This window comes from Drosophila mojavensis, unplaced genomic scaffold (genome assembly GCF_018153725.1).
Source record: "Drosophila mojavensis isolate 15081-1352.22 unplaced genomic scaffold, ASM1815372v1 contig_80, whole genome shotgun sequence".
NCBI lineage: Eukaryota > Metazoa > Arthropoda > Insecta > Diptera > Drosophilidae > Drosophila > Drosophila mojavensis.
In genome coordinates, this window is record NW_025318906.1 from 9,027,123 (window position 1) to 9,048,323 (window position 21,201).

Sequence of the window (21,201 nt, forward strand, 5' to 3'; positions counted from 1 at the left end):
ACATATATACATACATATAAGGTTGTGTTTTTACCAAAAACAAAATCTATGTTTGAATGAAACGGTAAATAATGACCGGGTAAACGGGTATGAGTGAACTAGCTAACTCATCATACAGGTTACGCATGGTCGTGCTGTCATACGTTCGCACATACTTCATTCTATCGGATAGGTATCGATATTGCTGGAATTGCCGTGTGCGGTATAGATTTGTGGTGGTATGTAAATATATTATCGATTACTGTCACTAATCTCCAATGCATAAATTGAGCTGTGCAGTGCAAATAAAGAATTAACGCGTAAATAGTAATCATTGTCTTTGCCCGTTGGAATTTTAGTGCCCGGTCACAATAAGTCACTTGAAATTCAATAAAGAAAGTGCCTTTTACCAAAGCTATTCGTTTATTGCCGATGGCGACACTGAGAAGTGTGCAAAACTAGCGAAAGGCATTTTCTATCGATATCGTCGGATTTGTTTAGCACTAGCACGGGGTAAATTTATGCCAATACGAGTGCAATTTTTTTTTTCGTTTGATTATCACCAAAATCTTATAAATTTGGGAGCAGTATAATCTTTAGGGTGACAGTGCTCAGAGCAGGCGAGTGTCTGGTCAGCAGTAGTCATCTGCAATCGTCATCGCCAACGCCAGCGCCGTGAGCACATCCAGCTCCAGCGCATTGGGCACCGCACACTCATTCCAAGCAATGAGTGCAGCAAAGAAATACAAGCTCATGGATACGACTGAACTGCACGACACCGAGAATATTGCCTCCTGCCTGAAGAAGGGGGACAACGGCAGCAGCAACGCAACGACTGGGAGCAACCTTGGCCGTAGCGCCTTCGCTGCCCAAAATATGAATTCAGCAGCGTCCACAAACGGCGAACGATTGCCAAATTTTTCGAAATTGGGCTCGCATCATGGCAGCGATATGCGTTCGGCATCAACTACCTCAAATCTGCTTAATCGGATGGGCGCCATACACAACACCAAGCCGGGTGATGTCAAAAAGATAGTTATTAAGAACTTTAAGGGTAAGCATTAAGCATTCATTGAGTGAGCCCCCGATAAGGATAAGCGATATACGATAACGATTCACATACCATTTACATATAATTGTTATAGCTAAACCCACACTGCCCGATAACTATTCAGAGGACACTTATGTGAAACTTGAGGAGGCCGTTATCGCTATTCAATTATCAAAGCCCATCAAATATTCACTGGAGGAGCTCTACCAGGCCGTTGTAAATATGTGCAGTCATAAAATGGATGCACAGCTATATATAAAACTGATGGAGCTAACCGAGCAGCACGTCAAAAGAAACATCAAACTTAAAGAGCTAACTGGCGGAAGTATGGATAAACTGGTAAGTGAAGAGAGAGTGAGAGTGAGAGCCAATCGTCAATTATATTGCACTTAAATTGTTTTTAGGTTTTGCTGGAAAAGATCAACAATTGGTGGCTATCGTTTTGTCAGCAAATGATCATGATACGTAGCATATTTCTATATATGGATCGGACTTATGTGCTGCAAAATTCGTCCATACACTCTATTTGGGACATGGGGCTGGACCTCTTTCGCATACACTTTGCCCAGAATAGCGTCGTGCAGAAACGCACCGTTGATGGTTTACTGACGCTGATCGAAAAGGAACGCCAGGGCTCAACAGTCGATCGTGGATTGCTCAAGAGTTTAGTGCGTATGCTGTGCGATCTGCAGATATATAGCAGTGCGTTTGAGGAAAAGTTCCTGGATGCGACCAATCAACTGTACAAGGCTGAGAGTCAACGAAAGATGCAGGAATTGGAGGTGCCCGAGTACTTACAGCATGTGAGCAAGCGACTGGCCGAGGAGAATGAGCGTCTGTTGCACTATCTGGACTCCAGCACAAAGTAGGCTTTATAATATATATATTTATTTCCTATCAATTAATTTCATTGAATGCTCTTTCAGACATCCTTTAATATACAATGTGGAAAAGGAACTGCTTGCCGAACACTTAACAACCATTCTGCAAAAGGGCCTTGACTCCCTTCTAGAGGACAACAGACTGAACGATCTAACCCTTTTGTATGGCCTGCTTAGTCGCGTCAAAAACGGCACTTCCGAGCTATGCGGCAACTTTAATGGTTACATCAAGGTATGGGGAACCAAGTGCACGTATTTTGCAAATCATTTACACATCACACTCTTATATATTGTAGAAAAAAGGACGCACTATTGTCATTGATCCAGAGAAGGATAAGAGTATGGTGCAAGATCTGTTGGACTTCAAGGATAAAATGGATGTTATTGTGCGCACTTGCTTTGAGCACAATGAGAAATTCACAAATTCGTTGCGAGAGGCCTTCGAATTCTTCATCAATCAGCGCGCCAACAAGCCCGCTGAGCTTATTGGTATGTTTTCTTTGTCTCTCTTGTTGTTTATATATAAATAGACAACCAATGTCGTAATATGATTATGTATATATATATATCTTTGTAGCTAAATATGTGGATATGAAATTGCGCTCTGGCAACAAGGGCACCACCGACGAGGAGCTGGAAAAGACCTTGGACAAGATAATGGTCCTGTTTCGTTTTATACACGGCAAGGACGTTTTTGAAGCATTCTACAAAAAGGTTAAAGACACTATAAATATATTTAGTATGTAAAGAAATTATAATTTGATCTTTGCAGGATTTGGCCAAACGCTTGCTGGTGGGCAAATCAGCCTCGGTTGATTCCGAGAAGAGTATGTTGTCGAAATTGAAACAGGAATGCGGCGGCGGCTTTACATCGAAGCTGGAGGGCATGTTCAAGGATATGGAATTAAGTCGTGATGTGAATTTGGCTTTCCGCGGTCATACGCTTAGCAATGATCGGGATGTAACCAATCTGGACTTGACAGTCAGCATCCTAACCATGGGCTATTGGCCAACATATGCGCCCACTGAGGTCACAATGCCACCACAGTTTATCAATCCCCAGCAGATATTCAACAAGTTCTATCTGGAGAAACACAGCGGGCGAAAACTTCAATGGCAGCCTACTCTAGGCAATTGCGTATTGCGGGCACATTTCGATGCGGTAGCTGAAACGTTTAGATTGCCAACATTTTAGGGCGACATAAACTTGTACATTTATATTAATATATTATGTTTGTATTGCAACACACAGGGTCCCAAGGAGCTGATGGTGTCGCTGTTTCAAGCGCTCGTTCTGCTGCTGTTTAACGACAAGCCTACGCTCAGCTACGAGGAGATCTTGGCTGCCACCAACATTGAGGATGGTGAACTGCGACGCACACTGCAGTCACTAGCATGCGGACGTGCGCGTGTCATTACCAAAACGCCGAAAGGCCGCGACATTGAGGATCGGGATCAATTTGATTTTAATAATGAGTTCGTTAACAAATTGTTCCGCATCAAGATTAATCAAATTCAAATGAAGGAAACGGTAAGCAAAAGTTGTAAAAAAAATATTACTCACTACAGCTAAAACTAAACTTATTGCAGAACGAGGAGCAAAAGGCGACGGAGGAGCGCGTTTTCCAGGATCGCCAGTATCAGATCGATGCGGCTATTGTGCGCATTATGAAAATGCGTAAGACACTGAGCCACAATTTGCTCATCACCGAGTTGTTCAACCAGCTAACCTTTCCCGTTAAGGTGCGTAGACTACTACTAATTAGGCTGATTGAATGGCTTTTATATTTGTTTTTGCTTCTTATCTCCCTAGCCTGCTGATCTGAAAAAGCGCATTGAGTCGCTGATTGATCGTGATTATATGGAGCGAGACAAGGATAATCAAAATCAATATAATTATGTGGCATAAATGTGCGAAGGATAACTTTTATTTTTGGCCAACTAACACAGCAACACAAACATACATATGCACGCACACACACACACTTGAACACACACACCTCTACACACATAGAAAGATTGTAGGTTTTCTCTCTATTTTTGTTTTGTTTCGAATACGAGATCAGCGAAAAAAAATTCATTTGGTATCTGCGTGCAGCGAGCGCCTGGAACAAATATCAATTACCTATTGTAGTTCTTAGCTGTTCACACATGCTGAGCCCACACGAAAGTTTCGTTTGTGGTGGCTAGTGTAGTTGCTGCAAACCGTTTCCCTTTGTAAGTTAATACTGTATCATCTAATAAATTAGGCGTTTTATTTACGAAAACTAACAGCAAACATTTGTCTCTCCTCAACGAGAGTGATATATAAATATATACATATATATCCATATATCAAGATATCGTCAAGAGCATCCTTTTACTGAAATTTATGAGAAAAGAACGATAAATTCTAAACATTGTGTAATTTTTGCTAAGAGAAGGGAAAAGAAAATAAATTGTATATCTTTGTTGGATTTCAGAAATTTGATTAGATTCGATGCTGAGAGTAATTTCCCTTCGCATAACAATAGAAAAAACATTTGCAGGCTAATATTAATAGAATACTTAAATAAATAATGAAAAATTGTACACGTAATTCTGCATCTGTATGTAAAACAGATGCGCATAAACTAGATCGTTTTTATTTATGATTTTTTCGATAAATAAACAAAAAGAAATACTTGTATACATATATGTATTTAATGGAGTTTTTATTGCTGCTTCTTTGAGTTTCCATCGGTTGAGAGTTGGCGCATCTACCGGGCGACTAGAAATTTCGGCAGGTGTTCACCTAGAAGTTTCTACGGTGTGCTTACGATATTGGCAACGATTGATGACGTCATACATGCATCTACTTAATACTTTTGCAACTTGAATATATCGGTCAATGGCAGCTCTGGCTTTACGTTATAAACCTTTGACAAGAATCAATATAACAAGATCCCATGGCTTACTTTTTTTACCCCGGATATATAGAGAAGATAATTTGACATTTTATCAACTTAGTTTATTACGAATATTATTTCATATACATCTCGATAAAGCCATACGGTTCCGAATTTCGCGCCTCATAACAATGAAAAGTGCAAAAAATTATCAAAATTTTATATCAAACACTTGCAAAGCAATTCATGAAACAGTCAGGGGCACACAAATGTATATCTTATCTAGTTAATACTTTTTTTTAGACACTTGTAATTGATTTAAAGATTAAACAAAAAGCTGATAAAATTGAAAATATTTTATTGATATATTACTATATATAATTTAAAATTAATTATTATTAATAATAATTCTCCTTGGAATAACAATAAAAGTTACAAATTTCGGTCTATTATTAAAACGAAGACTTAAATAAATAATAAACTAAAATACACGTAATTTTGGATCTGTCTATAAACAACTTCCTTCCATCTTCCGTTTATAAAATTAGTCGTATATATATGTATGTGTGTATATATAAATATAATGCACTGTTTTGTGGTCTTTTATTGCTATATCGCTAAAGTACTGACAAATATTATGGAGGGGACTTCCAGTTTATACTTTTTGATCAAAATGACGCAATATTTACAATTTAAAATTTAAGAATACAAATAATCATAAAAGGGTAAATTAGAATATGTATATATATATTAGTTATAGGTATATGCTTATGTACAAAAAAATAAAATAAAAAATAATAATTTTAATAGAAGGGGGCTCAGCGGGGCACGTGTTTTTTGAAAACGCGTTTCGCAACCGAACTCAGACGCAAATCATGAGGCTAATTTCTATCACATTTTCTGATCATTATCGATTTTTGCAAGCAAAGTCCATATAAATTTCTGAAAAAGTTATCAACGGCTTATAAAATCCTTATACAAAAATATGTCAACATTTTAATTACTTTTCGAGCGAGTCTCTTTCTAGCCAAGGAAAGGAGCAACAGAAACTAGCTTCGCTTACGCCTCCACGCTATTGACACTATACTGGGAGCTATCGTATTCAGATATATTGTCCGAGCCGTATCCAGGAAAACCGACTGTCGACGGCCTGGCGCTGGTCTGTGTGGTTGTAGCTCGGAGCACGTCCGGTATGTAGGCGGGTGCGGGGCCGGCGATTTCCACAATACTTGGACGTCGCGTGGCCGCACAACGTTTGATCGGCGACATGAAGATAAACAGTGTTACGGTTATAGCTAGCGTGATGATCAGTATCAGGAATCTAGCCATGCCGTCATCGCCACGGAAATAGCATATCATGGCCATAACCAGCACCAAAATGAGTACCGAAAACTTGGTCATGGTCACCGCTGTGGAATGAATTTTGCCTCCCTTCCGTGATATCATATTGGATGGTCCGTAGGCGAAGTACAGATTGTAGCGATCCACCATATGCTTGAGACATATATAGATCATGGCGAATGGCATGATCAATGGGCAAAATACGCTGTACACTATCGATATGGTGAAGACGAGTGTGGTCCAGGCGTAGTGTGTGCCAAATGGGAACTCAATCAATATGGATTTACGTATATAGGGCGTCTCCGCCTTGGAAGTGGCCTTCAATAACGCCCAAATGTAGACAATGAGCTCCGGGAACCGCAACAGCTCCAACGAGGTACCAATAAAGGCAGCAGTTATAATATAGTTGACATAGAATGAGCCACGATCCGGCAAGAAGATGCACTGCCAACGCCCCGTGTCGTTCGTCAGGCCCCACTCCAGAAGTGCCTGCGCCGACGTCAAGCCCAATGAGGGCAGGATGAGAATCATCAGCAGCAGGTAGCCAAAGCATTTGCACATTATCGAGTAGTTCTGTTTGGATCGCGTGTAATGGCCCATCCATTTATCTGATATAGAGACAATCACTGGCATCAGTGCCGACAGCGTCCACAGCATCAATGTGGGCAAGAACTCAGAGACAAGTGGCGAGATTTTGTTCTCCGTATCCAACACCCACGGACGGCTGTTCAGCAAATTGACCACCATGGCCGGTGTTGTCAGGAAGAACAGGACTATGAAGAGCACAACGTTCACGCACACAAATTTCAAATACCAATGGCTCTTGTTGACATTCAGGTTCTCCCAGAAGATATCATCCGGCGAGGGTGCGAACACGATGTGCCATTGCCTATATGTGCCTGGTGTGAAATGATTTACAATATTCTGTGCCTCCTGCACCGTGGACACGGTCAAGAAGGCAATATCCAAGGGCTCATTCAGCGTTGAGGCACGCAAACGTGCCACATCGCCCGAGAGCTTACGCTCTTCGCGTTGATAATACTCGTAGGCATTCTCCTTCTTGCACGAGCACATCTCCGGCTTGGCCATCAGCGTGTCCCGGTCCCGATGATGTTCACAGTAGACACGCGCTTCGTGCACTCTCTCAAACTCCGCATTGCGCACGAAGAGACGTGAAATGTTGTACGCAATGCTGACGCTCTCGATGGTGACATCCGGAAACAGCTCCTGCATATAGTTGCGTATGACGGTCTTGTTCCGATCACTAAAAGCAAAGGGAATTTATTAAATATATATTTAATTGGAAATTACAGCAGCTCGTTCAACCTGTTTGATATATTTGATATCATGATGGTGCGCGTGGCAGCCTTCTTGAAGGCGTTGCGACCCGAGGAGCGCCGCATGATGAGCACCACCAGCGGTATATACAGGATGGTTATGATGGTGTGTACCCACAGCCAGGGTGATTCCGGCTGCAGATTGGCCATTGTGGTGCGTCCAAAGGCATTCACATCGTACAGCTCATCGCGCGGGCCATTCAGAAAGTTGATTGGCAAGATGATAGCTAGCGAAATGACGGTGACCACCGCCATGACAGCCATCATATGCTGCTGAAAGGACAAATAATGAACGGCATCCGGACCGGAGTGCAGCAGAATTGTTTCCTTGCGCAGCTTCAAGGTCACCCGAATCCAATTGAAGAGACCCGGTTCGGTTTGGATGGGCGACAGCGGTGTCGAGTCGCTCTGCTGAGATGTTGTGCTTGGCCGGGGCATTGGATTCGAGGGATTCGAGGGATTTGACGTGCTCGGCTGTGGTTCCACAACGCTGGCGGCTCGGGAATAGAATATTTCCGTCCAACGCTTCTTAGTCCCATTGGCATTGACCAGAGCCAGACGATAGTCGCTCGCCTGATGTCGCAGCATCGTAAACAACAGAATGAGCAGCACCCAGAAGATCGTGTTCAATATCAAAGTCTCCGGTATACCATTGTAGGCGCTGATGAAGAGTGTGGTGCGATTACTCGCCTGGCAATAGGTGCTGTTCTGGTAGCCATTATCGTGCACCGTAATATCCATTTTCGTAAGCTAACCCTCTGATCACAATTCAACAAGTTAAATGGCCAAGAGCGGGTGAATCACTGCAATGGTAAGGCAAAACGTAAAGAAACATTCACGCATTAGAGAACAAACATGGACTCTTCTGTTTGCTGACACCTCGGCCAAAGCCGAAACGTGTGATATTGAAAAAAATAGAAGAAATAAATCGGAGATAAGAAACCGGCAGCGTATAAAAACACAGCAGCGACAACCACCCTCAACTTCTGATTACTTTAATTTAATGGGTATTATGAAGTTGTCACTGAATAAGTTGTGGGATTTCTTTAAGTATAAATATTTAAATATAAATTAAATACTAGCAAATTTGAGCTTGAAATTTGAGCATGTGTTTCTTATTTTATTTTTAAGTTTTTCTCTTTAAAAATTGTATATTATATTACAAAAATAAATATTTTCCATTATTAAATAAATAATGTATTTACATCTTGATATCTGTAATTTATTTATTTTTAAGCCTCCATCAATCTCTATAGCAATAAGGAGGAAATAAAACCTATTGTTAACATTATTTAATAAAAATATAAAATAAATTTAGTTTTGTTACGGTTAGCAGCAATAAAATTACGAAAGCAAAGACAATTTGAAACCATACAAAACATCATCAAAGTTAATTTGATTTTTATGCGGGACATCGCAATTGCTGAAAATACATGAAACGATTCTAATTGGGATTTATCTTATTGGGTCGCGTTCAAACGCAACAAAGTCCATGCGTAGAGTGTAACGCCTGCAAATTTCACACACAAACACAATCACAGAGAGCGTTATCAAGCTGATCGTAGTGTGTTTGTGGGCGGTAGAATAAGAAGCAATAAACCATATTTGCGTTTGTATATGTAAGTATTTACTTAGACATTTGTCGTACAACTTTTAGAAAGCAAATTCATTTATTTGCACTTATCTCAAATGGAAAACAAAAGATAATATGAGATAAGTATTGCCACTATTGCTACATAGAGCATGATGACATGCATCTATTTGTAAAATGCGTGTATATGTATGTATGTAATTACACTCATACATGTGCTTAACACGGTTGCAATATTCGCTTTCTTTTGTTGTTTGTTAAACTAAATACGAAGGACACTAAACACTGTCATACACGCATATTGACGTGCATTATTAATGTACAAATTCAAATTGTACAATAAATAATTGCAGATATTTTCTTTTTTTTCTTTGGAGTTTGTCTTTGACTGTTTATTATTGTGAGTGTTGGGTAACGGGGGCTCCGAGGTAATGAGGTAAAGGTAAAGGTATAGAGGTGGTTGGTGTGCAGCCGCGTCACTGCCACCTTTCCATTTCTTTTTGTATAACTTTTTTCATTTAACTATGAATCATCGCACAGTACAAATTGAATTTTTCACAGCGGCAGCATTTGGCATTTTAAAATGTAGTAACACATTTTCTTTAACGATGTGTTACGCCTTAGTTTAACTAGCAGATTTCACACTAATTTATTATTTGCTAATTTAGCTTGGTAGTCTAAATTTGTCTTGGATTTGTTTTACACATATTTATAATTGCCACGTTTACACTGCATGATATTGCGTACCTTGACAGTTTTTTTTATATTTATACGTTGATTGCCAGTTATTTATTGCATTTAATAATATATTTGTTTGTTTCTACGATACGCTCTCTTTCTTGTCTGTCTGTTAACTAACAGCTCGCTAACATGTTGTTGGCAGCCACAGTAAATTTTTGCTCGAACGGTTGAAATTCAATATTGAACAGTTAATATAACGGTGGAACTGTTAGCTGTTTGTTAAAAAATGGAAATATTGCTCCATACTTGCACAGCTGTATCCCAATGGAAAATGAAAATATATGTGGCACAACTTTACTATAGTAATTGTTCAGTTTATTTTCGTAAGTGAAACAGATCCCAATGAGTTATCAAGATTTACATGTTTTAAAAGTAATGTCTAGCAGTGCCAAATGAGTAATTGTTTTTTAGACATGGACAAAATATCGATTGCACATCTATACACGAATATGGTAAGCATATTAAAATCGACATTTACTATAAACGATTTCATTTGCGCCTGATTTAAATATTGGCAAACTACATATAATTAACTCGAAATCTAAAACAATAAATACATTATTAATATCCACATTACAAACATATATATATATATATATATATATATATATTGTTAAACCCTCAACAAGAGTTCAAAATTATCAGACAAAACAATATTGTACTTACGCCCATACGTAAATATATATTGAAAAGCAAAGGAAGAGCGTAAAAGCAGGCTTGGATCCTAATTAGTCGAGCATGCTTACGTTCTCTTACGATCATGAAAGAGTGGAAGCTATTTGGCTCGTGACATTTATGTATGTATGTATGTGCACATGTATACATATGTATATTGATCTTTAGCAGACGCGCTCTTTAACTATACACATATACAAGCCCGTAAGCAAAGTTTGTGTAGATCTCGCTCACATATGCACAAGGAGACAAAAACGCTTCATCAGCAATAAATAGTTTGTTTATTAATGAAATCCAACGCAGTTTGACTCATATACATACAAGCTCAGCGTTGAAAAGGGTAAGTGCAATATAAAAATATACTATATATAATACAATAATTCAATTAAAAATTATATGTTTCTGAAGTCTATTTCTTAGAATTCAAAAGTTCTGCGACTTTTTGTTGCGTTGCCATACTGAAGAAGCAGTATTGCCACACCAGATCAAAAGCTTTATTGGCGTTGTGAACCAGCTCGTGTATTGCTTTCAAGCAGAATTTACCGGGAAGCCACCGATCTTAGTGAAGAATATACCATTATCCAAATTTTAATACATATATATATATATAAAAGAAAGGCAATCATGTCGGATTACGTTGTTGAACGCATTGAGGGAAAACGCATTGTAAATGGAGAAGTTCAATACTATCTAAAATGGCTGGGATATCCACGCAGTGAAAATACTTGGGAGCCGCTTGAAAATCTCTCATGTCCCGATTTTATAGCTGAATTCGAAGAATCGGAAAAAAAGAAGACCAAGAATAGGAAGAGAAAGCTATCGACACAAAGTTCTGTAGAAAGCAACGGAATTACTATGGCGGAGAAAAAATTAGATGGCAGTATTGGTTTTCAACGTGGATTGATCGCTTCGAAAATATTGGGAGCTACGGATACTTCGGGAAAGCTTATGTTTTTGATGTCTTGGAAAAATTCAAATTACATTGATCTGGTACCTGCTAAGGTGGCCAACATAAAATGTCCGCAAGTGGTCATTAAGTTTTACGAAGAGCGTCTCACCTGGCAATCGGACATTGATGAGAAAAAACGTACAAGAACTTCTAATGCAAACTCCGCAACGAAGAGAGAAAATCTTGTACAAATTGATCTAACAGAGGGCGATTGTTGAGACGGAGCAACGGCAAATGTGCAAGTGTACGTGCACATACATACATATATGCAAACATATATACGTTCATTTACAGTTAGACATATATACAGTCATACCTAAATATGTATGAATATAAAAGAGTTTATTTGATTTAAGTACATACCATATCTATTTGAAGTGAAATCATTGTTACACATTCACAATTTTGTTAAATCGTAATTAAGTTGACAGTTGAAAAATTACATGACCTTTGTTAATGTATTGTTTTTGTTTTATTTTGAGAAGCATTTTTGGCGCCGGCACATAAAGTAACTGCAAATAAGTGTTGCCATCGTGTTACACTTTTTAACCAAAAAAACTAGTTCAGTGAACTTTGTATTTTTCGCTCAATCACGAACCACGAACGCTGTTGGGCAATTTCACTTTGCTGCGAGGTGCGTTTTTTAGTAATCTCGTGAAAATAGCGAAGTATTGTGCTATTTGGCTATTCCACGTTGCGCACTATGATTCCACGTGTGACTGACTGGCACTGGGATCTGTGCAAATGAAATTTGTGATGCGATACGATGAAAATGCGTGTTTTTTGTTCTTTTTCTGCATATTGCAGGTGTGTGGGCTGGCATTTGTGAAATTGATGTGAGCTGTCATTGGGGATTTTGTTGAAGCGTTGCCGCCGGCTGCAAACGTAGACAGACGAGACGACAACAATGACCACTAGCAGCGAAGATGTGCTGCTACAGATGGGCGAGGTTCGTTACAAGAAGGGAGATGGCACACTCTATGTTATGAACGAGCGCTTGGCATGGATGGCGGAGCACCGGGACACCGTTACCGTTTCCCATCGCTATGCGGATATCAAAAGTAAGTGCGCGTTAACGTCGTTTACTGGACACGACATTGACTTTATTTGCCTTTCTTCAATACAGCACAGAAGATCTCGCCCGAAGGCAAGCCGAAGGTGCAGCTACAGGTGGTGCTGCACGATGGCAACACGTCGACGTTCCATTTTGTTAACCGTCAGGGCCAGGCCGCCATGCTGGCTGATCGGGACAAAGTTAAAGAGCTCCTGCAGCAGCTGTTGCCCAATTTCAAACGTAAGGTTGACAAAGATCTAGAGGACAAGAATCGCATTCTGGTGGAGAATCCAAATTTGCTGCAGCTTTACAAGGATTTGGTCATTACCAAAGTACTTACCAGCGATGAGTTCTGGGCAACGCACGCTAAGGACCATGCCCTTAAGAAGATGGCCAAGAGCCAGGAAATCGGTAAGTACATTTATTTTATATGTTTATATATATATTAATATTCCCCTTCTGGTTCACAGGTGTGTCGGGCGCTTTCTTGGCCGACATCAAGCCACAGACGGACGGTTGCAATGGTCTTAAATACAATCTTACCTCTGATGTCATACACTGCATTTTTAAAACATATCCCGCCGTTAAGCGCAAGCACATGGAGAACGTTCCTTCCAAAATGCCCGAATCGGAATTCTGGACAAAATTCTTTCAGTCGCACTACTTTCATCGGGATCGTCTGACCGCTGGGACCAAGGACATATTTACGGAGTGCGGTAAAATTGATGATCAAGCGCTGAAGGCAGCCGTGCAGCAGGGCGCAGGTGATCCGCTGTTAGATTTGAAAAAGTTTGAGGATGTGCCGCTGGAGGAAGGGTTCGGAAGCGTGGCTGGAGATCGCAATGTGGTCAACAGTGGCAACATTGTCCACCAAAACATGATCAAGCGTTTCAATCAGCATTCCATAATGGTATTGAAAACGTGCGCAAATGTTAATGGCGCTCCATCCACTGTCACCAACGGTACAAATGCGGCCAATGGCCCGCTAGGACAATCCGCCTACACGAATGGCCTCAATGGCAAGGCAGCTAAGCATGCGGTCACTGAGAATGCAACCAGCACGAGTAGTAATGATGCACCGCCATCCAAGAAGCAACGACTCATTGAAAAGATACACTACGAAGACTTGGGCGATCCAGTAATCGAAGCCGAAGATCCGCTCCAATCGACCAATAAAAGCAAACAATTCGAACTGTCCAAAGTGGAACGCTACCTCAACGGTCCGCTGCACCATAATATATACGAGAATCAACAGGATGCACTCAGTTTGGACGAAGTGCAGTATAAGCTGGTGCGCGATTCCGAGTCCTGGCTAAATCGCAACGCACAGCGCCATGTCATTTGCCCCAAGGCGGCTGTCAATGCTTTAGGTGAACTTAGCCCCGGTGGCCAGCTTATGCGTGGTTTTCAAGAGCAGTCAGCAGGACGTAAGTCGAGATCTCTTATCGTAATTTATAATTAGTATTAAAAACATGTTTCAAATCCATTAGAGCTGGTGCCACGCGACTTTCAGCGGGACTTGCGGCATTTGTATTTGTCGCTTTTGGAGCTGTTGAAACACTTTTGGAGTTGCTTTCCGCCCACAACTGAAGAATTGGAAACTAAGCTGCAGCGCATGCATGAAACTCTACAACGTTTCAAAATGGCCAAACTAGTGCCTTTCGAGGTGAGTGAATGCTATAATATTCGATTCAAATCACAATTATTGAAATAACAATTTATGTTTCTTTTAGAATCGTGCCATGCACGAGCTCTCGCCTCTGCGTTCATCACTCACACAACACATGAACCTGCTGCTGCGCACCGCCAACTCCAAGTATGCAACATGGAAGGAGCGCAAGCTGCGCAACAACAGATAACAAATGCAGCATCATCCACAGCAGCAGCAGCAGCAGCAGAAGCAGCCAGTCATATAAGAATCAACAATAGCAGAGCATTACATATTAAGGGCGTTAGTTTTGAGCCCGCGCCGCATTCAAATACATGCATATATACATATTTGAATTACGTATAAATATATTAAGTCATATAACCACTGTAACGTGTCCATTATGAGGTGCTTATAAATGTATACATCAGACTGTCAACTCAACAGTTGTTTAACTGGATATATTTAGTTATGAGATTTGTTATGTTAGATATATTTCAGACGCGCCTCTCTTCAATTAACGTGCACAGTTTTAACTGCATTTAACCAGCTTCAACCTGATCCAGCGCTGTCAAGAAACCCAAGTTTTATTCTAATTAACAACTGCTGGATAGATCTCAACGGTAAGCTTCTTGCTTGACGATGGATACAATGGACATCAGTTCAATGTGAGTCGTGCCGAGAAGAACATTCCGATTACAAACCTACGATAGTTCTACAAATTTAGTTGATTAGTACATTAAGATGCAGACCTTGCTCAGGTCAGTCCTTGGACTGTGCCTCTTGTGGAGCTGCTGCATAGACTCTAATCATGCGGCGCTGCTTTATCCCACAAATTCTGAATACGGTGTAATTTTCTAAATGTTGCCAGAGCCTTGCACATTTTGGGACTAATATCCTCATTTGCAGATCTTTATGGCTATATCTGTGCCAATTAGTTTGCCGCATCGTAATGTTTTTCTATCCTACAATTATGAGTTTAATTATTATCAACCCGAGCATGTTTACAAATTTCCACCAATTTTGGTAAGTGTGCGATATTCAGATACAGTGGACCCTCGGTTAACAAACACAATTCGTTCCAGCATCTTGTTCGTTAAGCGCCTTAATGGGATGCGAAATAGTGAATAACAAAATGCTAAGACGGTCGATGGAAAGCACTATAATGTGTATTCGTTAAGCAAAACTGATTTTCCCAAAAAAATGTGCTCGTTACACGTAGTTTTTCGTTGGCCAAGGGTCCACTGGACTATTCTGTTGAGTTTGTTTCCTAAGTCTTTTAATATATTTTAATATGTGATATTTCACTACAGATGGGGCAAGATTTTGAGGATGGTTATCTGACATATCCCACACATAATGCTCGGGAAGGTAGATCGTGTGCGAATTGTACACTGAGTGATAATAGTACGCAAACGCAGAGCATAGAAACTCCATCGGAGCAGCAGAAATCATCAGAGACACTAGCAAAGCACCGAGAAAGACGTAATTTGCCGATGATATCGCGTAAAACCTTCTATGCCATGATCAGTGATAAGTTAGATAGGTAAGAGTAGGGATTCTATAAATAAATAATATATAATAATCATCTGAATTCCACTGCAGATCTGGTTATCCCGCAGAGGCCTGTTTGCTGCGTTTGATATGCGAAACGAATGCCTCAACGCTGGGCGAGATCAATGGACTATTGGGCAACATTGTGCATGTTATATTTAGGTAAGATGGCAAGCGAGTTTCATAAGGCATGGGTCAACTTTTCTTGTTTTGCTTGCAGCCCCAGCAGCTCCAGGGATGAGCAACTACCCAATGCCTACTATCAAGCCGAGTCCGATGGACTGCAGCAGCAATGTGCGAATTACGATGACAACTGTCCACACAATGTATTGGATTTGATCTCGGTGCCCGTGGAGCGAGTAATACAAGATCTTGTACACAGAAGAAGAAGAAAATAAATGATTGCGCGCAACGCATTCAAATACATATGTACATGCATTACTTATGATCTGGGGATCCCAAATTTATACATCCGATTGCTAATTCAACTATTGTTTAACTTTATTTCACTTCAACCTGACCCACTTCCAATGTTACGCATCAGTTAAAGAAACCCTAACTTTTATTCTAATTAACAACTTTTGAATAGAATAGACAAGTTTCTTGCTTGACTGTGGATACAATGGACGGCAGTTCAGTGCGAGCCGTGCCTTCAAGAACAATCCAGTTTAAACCGCCGAATGTTCAAGAATTTTAGTTTAGTAATACATTAAGATGCAGAGGTTGTTCAGTTCGGTTCTTGCACTGTGCCTCTTGTGCAACTGTTGCATATACTTCAATCACGCGGCGCTGCTCTATCCCACAAATTCGTATTCTGGTGTAACTTGTTAACTGGTGTTAGAGCCTTGCGTATTTGTATGGCTAACGACCTTCTATTTTGCAGGTCTTTATGGCTATATCTGTGCCAGTTAGTTTGCCGCATCGCAATGTTTTTCTATCCTATAATTACGAGTTTAATTACTATAAACCTGAGCATGTTTATAAGTTTCCATCAATTTTGGTATGATTAAGCAAGTTTGTTTCCTAAGTCTTTTCGATATCTACATGTATACTACTTTGATAAGTTTGTTTCATAAGTCTTTTATTATATTATATTTCAATTCTCTGTCTAAAGATGGGACAAGATTTTGAGGATGATTATTTGACATATCCCACACACGATGCTCGAGAAGGTAGATCGTGTGTGAATTGTACAGTGAGTGCTAATAGTACGCAAACAGAGAGCATGAAAATTCAAGCGGAGCAGCAGAAAACATCAGAGACACCAGCAAAACATCGAGTAAAACGCAGTTTGCCGATTTTATCGCGTAAAACCTTCTACGCTATGATCAGGGATAAGTTAGATAGGTGAGAGTCTTTTTTCAAAAATACTCCACTTATTATAATAATAGTCTGAATTCCACTGCAGATCTGGTTATCCCGCAGAGGCCTGTTTGCTGCGTTTGATATGCGAGACGAATGCCTCAACGCTGGGCGAGATCAATGGACTATTGGGCAACATTGTGCATGTTATATTTAGGTAAGGTGGCAAGCGAGTTTCATAAGGCATGGGTCAACTTTTCTTGTTTTGCTTGCAGCCCCAGCAGCTCCAGGGATGAGCAACTACCCAATGCCTACTATCAAGCCGAGTCCGATGGACTGCAGCAGCGATGTGCGAACTACGATGACAACTGTCCACACAATGTATTGGATCTAATATCGGTGCCCGTGGAGCGAGTAATACAAGATCTTGTACATAGAAGAAGAAGAAAATAAAACAGTGTACATATGCTAAAATAAACATAATGGCTTCTCGCACTCACTGTTTGCTCTGCGAGTTAACGAGATCTTCCTATAGAGCAAACGCATTTTCTGCTGCTGCCAGCAGAGCTGAATTCAGTTCTTAACTGAAGCTCAGAGTGATCAATTGAAATGGGTTTAGTTCGTAATCTGTGCTGGCTTTTGGCCCTGTGTGTGGTATTTTATGCACAATGTTGCAGTGGCTACTTGGCTTTTACGCCCTCCAGCACGCATGGCGTAGGTTGTCTATAAATTGGGCTCTAATTTAGCGGCTAAGACTGTGCTTCTTCGATAGGTCTTCGCCGCATTGGCTGTGCCGCTGGAGCTGCCGCATCGCAACGTGTTTGTTTCGTATAACTTTGAGGCCAACTATAACTCGCCCTACAACTGGAGTCTGCCAACGTTATTTGTAAGTCTAGCGCTGCACGATGTCAGTTAGCATGCGTTTAAAAGGTCAATTAGCACCGTCACGGGCAACAACAATACTTTCTTATCGAATTGTTTATTGTTTGCTCAGCAAAATGGTCCCATCGAATCCGAAGAACTGGAGCTGTCTCGCAAGGCAACAAGCAGGCTAGAGCAGGCTGATGTGGAGGGCAGCGGATCAGAGGGGGAAGAAGCAACTTCAATGCCCAAGCGCGAGAGACGCGCGTTGCTAACACGCAGCAATATTTATCATATACTAATGGATAAATTTAAAAGGTATATAAGAGTTGTATAGAATATATAATGATGATGATGATGATGGTGGTGTTGATTATGTTTGCTTTTAGAAGCGGTTTCTCTGGCGAGTCCTGTTTGCTGCGCTTGATCTGCGAGACCAATGCCGCTGAGCTGGGCGAACTGAATGGCGTGCTGGGCAGTCTCATGCATGTGCTCTTCAGGTAGGTTAGTCTATAATCTCTGGAATTTTTTACATGGATTACCAAATACATTGTAGTCCCAGCACCTCGGAGCCGGAGCAGCTGCCGCTGCAGTTCTATCAGGCGGAACGGGATGGCTGGCATGGTCATTGTCATCACTATGAGCAAAGCTGTGGGCACAGCTTGTTGGCGCTGATATCGGAACCTTTTGAAGAGATGCTCAAGCGCATAGAAATGTAGTTGCAAATAAACCTTATTTCATTAATTTTAGTTAAATTAGTTTATATTTATTTCTTGTAATATATAATATATATTTAATCGGAAACAACTTTCTTGTATGACCTGATTTCATATCCAGCTCCATTTCAATTAACAACTTTCACTTCCAGAGAACGATTCCAGTTGCTGTTGCTGCTAATTGGCACGTCAGTCGACACAGTTTTCTGCTGTTGGCACTTGTCAAAACATTTTCATTTTCAGTTGTTTTTCAGAAGCGTCGGAGCTATCAAGTTCTATGGCCATTATGTGCTTGATAAATCTGCTGTTGGCCATCTGCTTCGCGCACAGCGTAAGGTCCGCGGTTGTATGGAATACAGGTGGCGAGATGGCGGTACGTCTACATCTGAAATAACTCCAAATCTGTTAGCTATGTAAATCTATATCTTACCTATAAATCTGTTAGTCTAATCTAGTGTTGACAGCTCTTTATATCGATAGCTATACCAATTGATCTGCCCACGCGACATGTCTTTGTCTCCTATAATTTTGAGGCCAGCTACAGATTGCCACGGCATTGGCACAGAAGACGGCCATTTTTTGTAAGTTCACTAAAATTTTTATTTTATTATTATGTTAATTTTAAGATTATTGAACCAACACAGCAGTTTTATTGGTATATCTATATAATGAGTTTGTTATATTTTTTAGCGCCGTGGCAACGACACACATTCGGACTCACACATACATCCTATGGACGACTTTGACGATTTCTATGATGACTATAATGACTATGAGGATCATAAGCCACACCACAGGCCGCCCATCTTAGGGCCACCAAAGCGCAAGAGACCAAAGCCACATAAACCACCCAAACGCAAACACAAACACAAAACTAAGCCGAAGCATAAGCCGAAGCCACCGCCCGAAGATGACTACAAAGATTTCTTCGAGGATGCTTGGGCGCGCGACTTGGAGCAGCAATCGTTGCTCTCCCGCACAAAGTTCTATCATATACTCAGCCAACGATTCCAACAGTACGTATGTATGTATAAAGCTTGCAGCTACAATTACAGTTGCAGCGAACATACAAACTCTTATGTGTGAAGAGTCAGCTTCGGACCTCCCACTCTAACTCCCAAAGTGTAAAGGAAACTGACTGCCTTTATGCCCTTACGCGATCGAGCGAGATGGCCTATCACTCTCATTTTTGTTTTGTGTGCTCTCGTTGCGCTCATAAATGCATATGTGTGAATTTCCGTTTTTTTGCGCTCTGAGAGTAAGTGAGCATAGCAAATTGTGCCAACGGTTTGTTGCGCTCACAGAGAATAATATTGGAGAAGAGTATAAAAGTGAGATGTGAAGAGCTTTTTGGAGAAAAGCGCGCAAGCACGCACATTTATGTAACTGTGTGCGTAAAACTTGCTGCTTGCTGAAGTGAATTGTAATTAGAATAAGATGCCTTTGATATTTCCTACTTCACACCACATATACATACATACACATATATATGTGTGTGTATGTTTGTATTTTCATTTGGATAGTCATTTATAACGATTTATATTCCTCGTATGATGACTTGCTTAAGTCAACTATTAAAATACAGCTTTTCTATTCCCATTAGACATGGCTTTGGCACTGGCGATGATTGCCTGCTACGGCTCATTTGTGAGGTGAACAGCGGCCCAATACATGAGATAAATGGCGTGCTGGGCAGCTTGATGCGGGTGATGTTCAGTCCCAGCAGCTCGCAGTACGAGGCTTTGCCCGAGCGTTACTACGAAGCGGAGCGTAAAGGAAAGACCGACAACTGCGCGGACTTCTCGACCAAGTGTAAACGCAGCGTACTGGACTTGATAACGCGTCCCCTGATTGACTATATAGGCAATAAAACTGCTCTGCTGTAGCAAACGTGTATCTGGCTTTATTCTATGTGCTTTTCATGAACATCTTGAGCGCTGGCCAGGCGCAGGTTTTCATATAAGCTCTCGCCTCTTGGCACTGTTTATTGGCGCGCTGCCAGACGTTGGCTGGACAGCGCCGCATCAGTCGCGAGTAGGCGCAAAGGCTGTAGAAGAGGGCGTGTCGATCGCAGGCATCACTCTGTTTACTGATCTGTGTCAGCTCCTGGTATTTGCTGTGTACCAAAGAGGCGCAACTGGCAAAATTGCTGGCATACGCATCGATGATGTCGGGATTAGTGAAGGCGCGCTCCAACATCGGACGTACGTGGGTCAAGTTGAGCTGTCGACCTTGCAGCGCCCTAGTGGCATTGAATATGCAAGCCAGGCGGCACTATGTGGATCACAACGATAATATATATTGATCGGGTACATAGTTTGTTAAACTTACGCTAGGTTGAATTCCTGATTGCCCACATTCGCTGTTATAGGCGCCCCAATTGGGCAACGGTAAGGGACAGCACATTTGAACGTTCTGCAAATATCGATGGCATGCGATTAATCGATAACATGCGTTAATTCAAATAAGATACCTGCACAGATTTAGGCGCGGCTTTGCACTTGGCTGCGCTAACGGCAGCTGGAAGTAGAATTAATGACAAGAATATCCAATGCGACCACATGCTTAAAGCTCTGAATAGTAACTGACTAGACCTAATTCATTTGGATAAACAGCTCTATTATGTACATATTGCACTTGCGTGTGCTGCTGTT

The 21,201-nt window shown here is 41.0% G+C and overlaps 9 protein-coding genes across 13 annotated transcripts; 7 read left to right on the plus strand and 2 right to left on the minus strand.

The window, feature by feature from the left end:
• Positions 1-231: 231 nt before the first annotated feature.
• On the plus strand, positions 232-4,585 carry LOC6579185 (cullin-4A). Of its 2 annotated transcripts, XM_015163542.3 has the most exons (11): positions 232-492; positions 568-1,033; positions 1,125-1,369; positions 1,435-1,895; positions 1,957-2,143; positions 2,208-2,400; positions 2,489-2,625; positions 2,684-3,073; positions 3,164-3,442; positions 3,502-3,654; positions 3,725-4,585. In XM_015163542.3, the coding sequence occupies exons 2-11, from the start codon at positions 706-708 to the stop codon at positions 3,818-3,820; spliced, it is 2,469 nt and encodes an 822-aa protein (XP_015019028.1). In that variant the 5' UTR covers positions 232-492; positions 568-705; the 3' UTR covers positions 3,821-4,585. The 2 variants fall into 2 exon arrangements, with proteins under 2 accessions (XP_015019028.1, XP_002005082.1); XM_002005046.4 differs by having other exon boundaries at positions 232-1,033.
• A 569-nt stretch (positions 4,586-5,154) lies between these two features.
• LOC6579186 (calcium permeable stress-gated cation channel 1) lies at positions 5,155-11,865 on the minus strand. 3 transcript variants are annotated; one of them, XR_001449242.3, is made up of 4 exons: positions 9,795-9,949; positions 7,446-8,259; positions 5,783-7,383; positions 5,155-5,720 (listed from the first exon to the last, which is right to left on the minus strand). XR_001449242.3 is itself a non-coding variant. In XM_015163544.3 (3 exons), the coding sequence occupies exons 2-3, from the start codon at positions 8,195-8,197 to the stop codon at positions 5,838-5,840; spliced, it is 2,298 nt and encodes a 765-aa protein (XP_015019030.1). In that variant the 5' UTR covers positions 8,198-8,259; positions 11,776-11,865; the 3' UTR covers positions 5,155-5,837. The 3 variants fall into 3 exon arrangements, 2 of the variants coding, with proteins under 2 accessions (XP_015019030.1, XP_015019029.1); XM_015163544.3 differs by lacking the exon at positions 9,795-9,949 and adding an exon at positions 11,776-11,865 and having other exon boundaries at positions 5,155-7,383; XM_015163543.3 differs by lacking the exon at positions 9,795-9,949 and adding an exon at positions 10,035-10,121 and having other exon boundaries at positions 5,155-7,383.
• Positions 10,693-11,873, plus strand: LOC6579187 (chromobox protein homolog 1). The gene is made up of 2 exons (XM_002005048.4): positions 10,693-10,803; positions 10,872-11,873. The coding sequence occupies exon 2, from the start codon at positions 11,088-11,090 to the stop codon at positions 11,628-11,630; it is 543 nt and encodes a 180-aa protein (XP_002005084.1). The 5' UTR covers positions 10,693-10,803; positions 10,872-11,087; the 3' UTR covers positions 11,631-11,873.
• Positions 11,874-11,952: 79 nt separating this feature from the next.
• On the plus strand, positions 11,953-14,553 carry LOC6579188 (general transcription factor IIH subunit 1). Its single transcript, XM_002005049.4, has 6 exons — positions 11,953-12,046; positions 12,220-12,473; positions 12,539-12,877; positions 12,937-13,893; positions 13,957-14,132; positions 14,200-14,553. Exons 2-6 carry the CDS (start codon positions 12,320-12,322, stop codon positions 14,323-14,325), a joined length of 1,752 nt encoding a protein of 583 aa, XP_002005085.1. The 5' UTR covers positions 11,953-12,046; positions 12,220-12,319; the 3' UTR covers positions 14,326-14,553.
• A 101-nt stretch (positions 14,554-14,654) lies between these two features.
• LOC26528522 lies at positions 14,655-16,094 on the plus strand. 2 transcript variants are annotated; one of them, XM_015163545.3, is made up of 5 exons: positions 14,655-14,963; positions 15,024-15,140; positions 15,428-15,660; positions 15,720-15,830; positions 15,889-16,094. In XM_015163545.3, the coding sequence occupies exons 1-5, from the start codon at positions 14,859-14,861 to the stop codon at positions 16,064-16,066; spliced, it is 744 nt and encodes a 247-aa protein (XP_015019031.1). In that variant the 5' UTR covers positions 14,655-14,858; the 3' UTR covers positions 16,067-16,094. The 2 variants fall into 2 exon arrangements, with proteins under 2 accessions (XP_015019031.1, XP_043867038.1); XM_044011103.1 differs by lacking the exon at positions 14,655-14,963 and having other exon boundaries at positions 15,056-15,140; positions 15,200-15,660.
• Positions 16,095-16,184: 90 nt separating this feature from the next.
• Positions 16,185-17,427, plus strand: LOC26527892. Its single transcript, XM_032729844.2, has 3 exons — positions 16,185-17,015; positions 17,077-17,187; positions 17,246-17,427. The coding sequence occupies exons 1-3, from the start codon at positions 16,783-16,785 to the stop codon at positions 17,421-17,423; spliced, it is 522 nt and encodes a 173-aa protein (XP_032585735.2). The 5' UTR covers positions 16,185-16,782; the 3' UTR covers positions 17,424-17,427.
• Positions 17,428-17,565: 138 nt separating this feature from the next.
• Positions 17,566-18,643, plus strand: LOC6579189. Its single transcript, XM_032730769.2, has 5 exons — positions 17,566-17,684; positions 17,743-17,856; positions 17,965-18,149; positions 18,221-18,331; positions 18,388-18,643. Exons 1-5 carry the CDS (start codon positions 17,580-17,582, stop codon positions 18,548-18,550), a joined length of 678 nt encoding a protein of 225 aa, XP_032586660.1. The 5' UTR covers positions 17,566-17,579; the 3' UTR covers positions 18,551-18,643.
• Positions 18,644-18,730: 87 nt separating this feature from the next.
• On the plus strand, positions 18,731-20,443 carry LOC116804184. The gene is made up of 4 exons (XM_032730770.2): positions 18,731-18,920; positions 19,012-19,128; positions 19,238-19,563; positions 20,151-20,443. The coding sequence occupies exons 1-4, from the start codon at positions 18,825-18,827 to the stop codon at positions 20,431-20,433; spliced, it is 822 nt and encodes a 273-aa protein (XP_032586661.1). The 5' UTR covers positions 18,731-18,824; the 3' UTR covers positions 20,434-20,443.
• LOC6579190 lies at positions 20,431-21,147 on the minus strand. The gene is made up of 3 exons (XM_002005051.3): positions 21,021-21,147; positions 20,879-20,962; positions 20,431-20,821 (listed from the first exon to the last, which is right to left on the minus strand). Exons 1-3 carry the CDS (start codon positions 21,108-21,110, stop codon positions 20,456-20,458), a joined length of 540 nt encoding a protein of 179 aa, XP_002005087.1. The 5' UTR covers positions 21,111-21,147; the 3' UTR covers positions 20,431-20,455.
• Positions 21,148-21,201: the final 54 nt, after the last annotated feature.